At 53.8% G+C, this 4,178-nt stretch overlaps 1 protein-coding gene across 3 annotated transcripts in view; it reads right to left on the bottom strand.

Moving 5' to 3' along the window:
• Positions 1–4,178, bottom strand: part of SERINC2 (serine incorporator 2) — an 18,310-nt gene that overhangs the window by 6,585 nt on the left and 7,547 nt on the right. For 2 of the 3 annotated variants that reach the window (XM_011357808.2, XM_023529262.1), the window contains exons 3-6: positions 2,230–2,420; positions 1,708–1,787; positions 1,102–1,239; positions 218–387 (exon numbers count right to left, since the gene is read on the bottom strand). In XM_011357808.2, the coding sequence (XP_011356110.1) occupies positions 218–387; positions 1,102–1,239; positions 1,708–1,787; positions 2,230–2,420 (579 nt within the window). Of the gene's footprint in view, positions 1–217; positions 388–1,101; positions 1,240–1,707; positions 1,788–2,229; positions 2,421–3,233; positions 3,425–4,178 lie in introns of those variants that run through there. The other variant, XM_011357809.2, reaches the window with a different exon arrangement.

Genomic DNA, 4,178 nt, shown 5'->3' with positions numbered 1-4,178 from the left:
TTTGAGATGAGAGAGGCACAGAGAGGTTAAGGCACTTTCTCAAAGATACCTAGCATGTAGATATGAGAGCGAAGGCTCTAACCCAGGGAAGCTGACTTGGGAGCCCACACTCTTAGCCCAAGCCTCTGTGACTGACAGCTCTGCCCAGGATGCCAAGATTCCCACAAGACGTTCCACACTCCAAGGTTTCAGGCCAGGCAGAGACTGGCAGGCTCACCTGGACCTTGGGCAGGACAGCGATGATGGAGATGCAGACACAGAGAGTGAGGTTGAGGCCAATGAAGGCCTTGCCTTCATAGCAGGCGTTGGGCTGGGTGTAGTAGATGAAGAGCAGGGTCACGGCCGCGATGGACAGTGAGTAGAAAAGGAGGGTGAAGAAGAAGAGGCCTGGGCAGGAGGGCAGCGAGCAGGGGAGTCAGGAGGTGCAGGGATCAGGAAGTCCCCCCACTCCCACGAGAGGGCTCGTCGGACAGTCCTCCCTGTCTTGGGCCTCAGCTTCCTCATCCAGGGAATGACATCAGCGTCCTAAACTTCCATCATTCACCAACACCTTTTTGAGTTTTTGCCGGATCCTGAACTAAAATGGTTCACTCGTCATAAATAAGGTAACCATAAAAATAAATACAATGAATACAGAACAGTTATTTGAAAAAGTGAACCAGAAGTATGGTGATTTGCTGGCGCCCTGCTCTCTCTGTCGGAGAGACCAGTGAATCTAGAGAGGTGTGAAAACCAAACCAGCACCTCAGTGAGCCTTTCTTCTAATTGCGTCAGAAGAACAGAGAAAAAATTGAATAGAAATCCGCTCTGCCGCTGGGGTTTCGATGACTAAGTATCATTTGAAGTTTGGTCTGCGTTGGTTATCTGTGGCCCATTCTGCAGGATGCGCTGAACTAGACCCCTCCCAGGCCTCTCCAGTTCTGCTCTCCTCTGATTCCCTGGAGTCAGACGCCTCTGCCAACACACACCCACTTCCCTACCTCTGCCTTGGATGGTTCAATTCCTGCACTAAGGCAGGGGGCTGCTTGAGATGCCCTCCAAGCTTTCAACCGGCTTCAGGGACCCGTCCTTTCTTCAGGTAGCCCCGGCCCCGGCACTGACCTGCGTACCAGGCACGGGAGTTGCACTCCTCCGCCTTTCCCAGCCAACGCTGGTTCCAGGAGTGTGCAAAGTCGATGAGCAGCACCAGCTGGATGAGGATGAAGAGGAAGGAGCCCACAACACCAAAGTAGAACCAGACTGGGTGGGGAGAGGGGAGTGAGGCAAGCAAGTCTGGCCCCAGGGCAGCAGCCTGAGCTCCAGGGCCCATGACCCTGCCAGGCTCCCTTGGATTCCTAGGGCCAGCACACTCCTGCGGACTCCTTCGCACACACACATTTATTCATTCAACAGTCATTTGTGTCATTCCTTGCATGGGAGACACCGAGAAGAAGCAAAGTCCCTGCACTCAGAGAGCCCCCTAGCATGCACAGAGACTCAGTGTGGCAGGGAATGGGTTGGGGGCGAGGCACCTTCCCCCTGCCCCCTCAGGTGCCATATGGCAATATGGCCAAGCACCAGAGTGCTGTCCCCACGGTGGGAGCAAGGACTCAGCCAGTAGCCTGGAGTCTGTGGGCCAGAGCAAAGAGCAGCCCCCACCAGTGCTCCTCCCTCTGGAGACCCTGCCCCCTCCTAGTAGCCCCCTCCCTCCCCACCAAGACCGCCTACTGTTGGTGAAGGAGCCGTCCGGGATGTAGAAGGCGCCCACGGTGATGCCCACAAAGACCAGGAACTTAAAGAACCAAAACCTATGTTGGGGGTAAGGGTGGTAAGACAGATGGGAGAGCTGAATGGGGGGTAGAGGAACAGGCCAGATGCCCAGAACCCCACCCCGCAAAGATCAGCTACTGGGAGAGGTGAAGAGGGACTTTCTGATGGGTCGATGGGCACGGAAAGTCTGTCCTGGCCCTAGAAAAAGCCCCAAAGGGCAGAGGAAAGGGCCAAATAGGGGTAAGGGTAGTCACCTGGGTTCTACCCCCAGCTGTGTCACTAAACTGTGGCCTTAGGCATGTTGTTGCCCTTTCTGAGCTTTATTTCCTCATCCGAGAAATGGGAATAACGAAACAGGCTGACCTCTGCGTTGTGCCCTTCTGGCTTCCCAGGGTAGGGTCTGGAGATGTTTGGAGACAGGCATGGGATGGGGAAAACCCTGCAGGAGGATCCAGGTTGCAGGCGGGGCCCCTCCCTCACCCATTCTGGATTGCAGCCCTGGGGTCCTGGCTGCTACGCACACAGATCATGAGCAGGGTGAAGAGGAAGAAAAAGGCTGCTGTAGCAAAGCACATGCGGTAGACAGCACGGTGGCCGAGCAGAGAGCCACAGTCGATGTGGCTCTGCAGGACAACGGGGATCCCGGCCACATTCTCACACACCCAGGGCAGCTGTGGAGAGAGAGAGAGCAACTTAACAGCCCCACCCCACCCGGAAGCCTGGGCCTGATTCTGCCAAGGCCTGCCGGGAGGGAGGCTTTACCAATGGGGGCTGGGCCAGGACAGGAGCTGGAGCCTCCTGCCTCCATCTCCACTGCCATCCATCTCTGGGGCTGAAGTACTAGGACTGGGCCCCCTCCACCCTCCCCGAGACAGATGGTCCAGTTACATCTTGTTACTAACTGTTTATTTCCCTAGTATCATGCCCACAGCCTCAGGAATGCATGGCACCGTCTAAAGCAGGATTTCCCAAAGTGCTCTCCATCCACCACTTACACCAGAGTTCCCTGGGATTAATGAGGAAAACAGATTCTTAGGTCTGAGGCTGCATTTCCAGCACATTCCCCAGAGGATTCATACCTTCGCACACACTAAAATGTCACAACCACTGGCCTAAATGTCCCACTGGGTCTGTACCAGGCTATGAAACACTGAGATGAAGGGGAGAGTTAGGACCCCCAAACCAGGCTTTCCCATTAAAGAGAGGAAAGCTTGCCTGGGCCAGAGTGTTGGGGACAATAACAATTAATATGATTTTCCAAGGGGACCATAGCTTACAAGAAACAAGAATCCCCACGTGAGGCTTGAACCCTCCTCCTTACATGAAGAAACACACGCGAACGCTCCTGCCCAACTCCTTGATCAGCTGGGACGCCAAGCCTCGGCCCCCAGCAGCTGAGCCTTCACCAGAGGCCAGGGCCCGCAGGCTGCTCCCTCTACCCCACCCCCACTCCCACACTCACACCCCCGAGAAGGGATACTCACCTTGTAGAGCTGACTCTCTACTCCAGGACTCAGCATGATGATGGACACCAGCACCCCCAGGAAGAGGAAGACCGTGAAGATGAGGCGGCTGATGGTGGAGTTTCGGGTGGAGGGGCAGCAGCCACACAGGATGCAGGGGGCAGAGCCACAGAGGCAGGACGCCTGTGGGGAGGGGAGGGATGGCACCCTTACCCTCTGCCTCCTCTCCCCTTCCATGCCCAAGCACACAGCACCCACCACTTCCCCTTCCATGCCTCCAAATCCGCACCCAGCCCACCTATACCACACAAGACAAATGTGATCATACTTAATTTTCAAGCCGAAGAGGGAGGAGGAGGAAACCAAGCCTCGATGAGGCTGGGTCACACAGGGTCACACAGCCAGCAAACAACAGTACCCAGATCAAACCTGGATTTGTCTCAGGTGTTACCATGGACTTGGAGAGAGAGAGCTGGGTCACAGTTTCTTAGGGAGAAGAATAGTTTTAAAAAAAAAAATTCAGAAGGCCAGCTCCATCACTGATTAGCTGTATGACCTTATATAATTCATTCAAGCTCTCTGAACCTCAGTTTTCTCTTCCATAAAACAGGAATCATAAGGGTACCTACTTCTCGCATAGCAGTGGTAAGAATGAAATAGAAGATTTAAACTATAACCTCCTCAGACTCCCTTTCCTCTTCCCTGCTCATTTTTCTCCATAGGACTTATTATCATCTGATAAGATTTATATTTATTTACGTTTGTCTGCCTCCCATGTCTAGCATGTAAGCTCCCCCAGGGCAGGAATTTTTGTTTGTTTTGCTCACTGTGGTATTCCCAGATACTGGAACAGTGCCTGGCACATAGTAGGAGCTCAGTGACTATCTGCTGAGTGAATGTAAAGTGTTTGGGCACAGTTGAGACCTCAGGAAACAGCAAGCACATGATAAATGCCTATTGAATGAT

The sequence above is a fragment of the Pteropus vampyrus genome, unplaced genomic scaffold (genome assembly GCF_000151845.1).
Source record: "Pteropus vampyrus isolate Shadow unplaced genomic scaffold, Pvam_2.0 Scaffold36, whole genome shotgun sequence".
NCBI classification, from domain to species: domain Eukaryota; kingdom Metazoa; phylum Chordata; class Mammalia; order Chiroptera; family Pteropodidae; genus Pteropus; species Pteropus vampyrus.
This window is presented reverse-complemented; position numbering and strand designations above follow the sequence as displayed.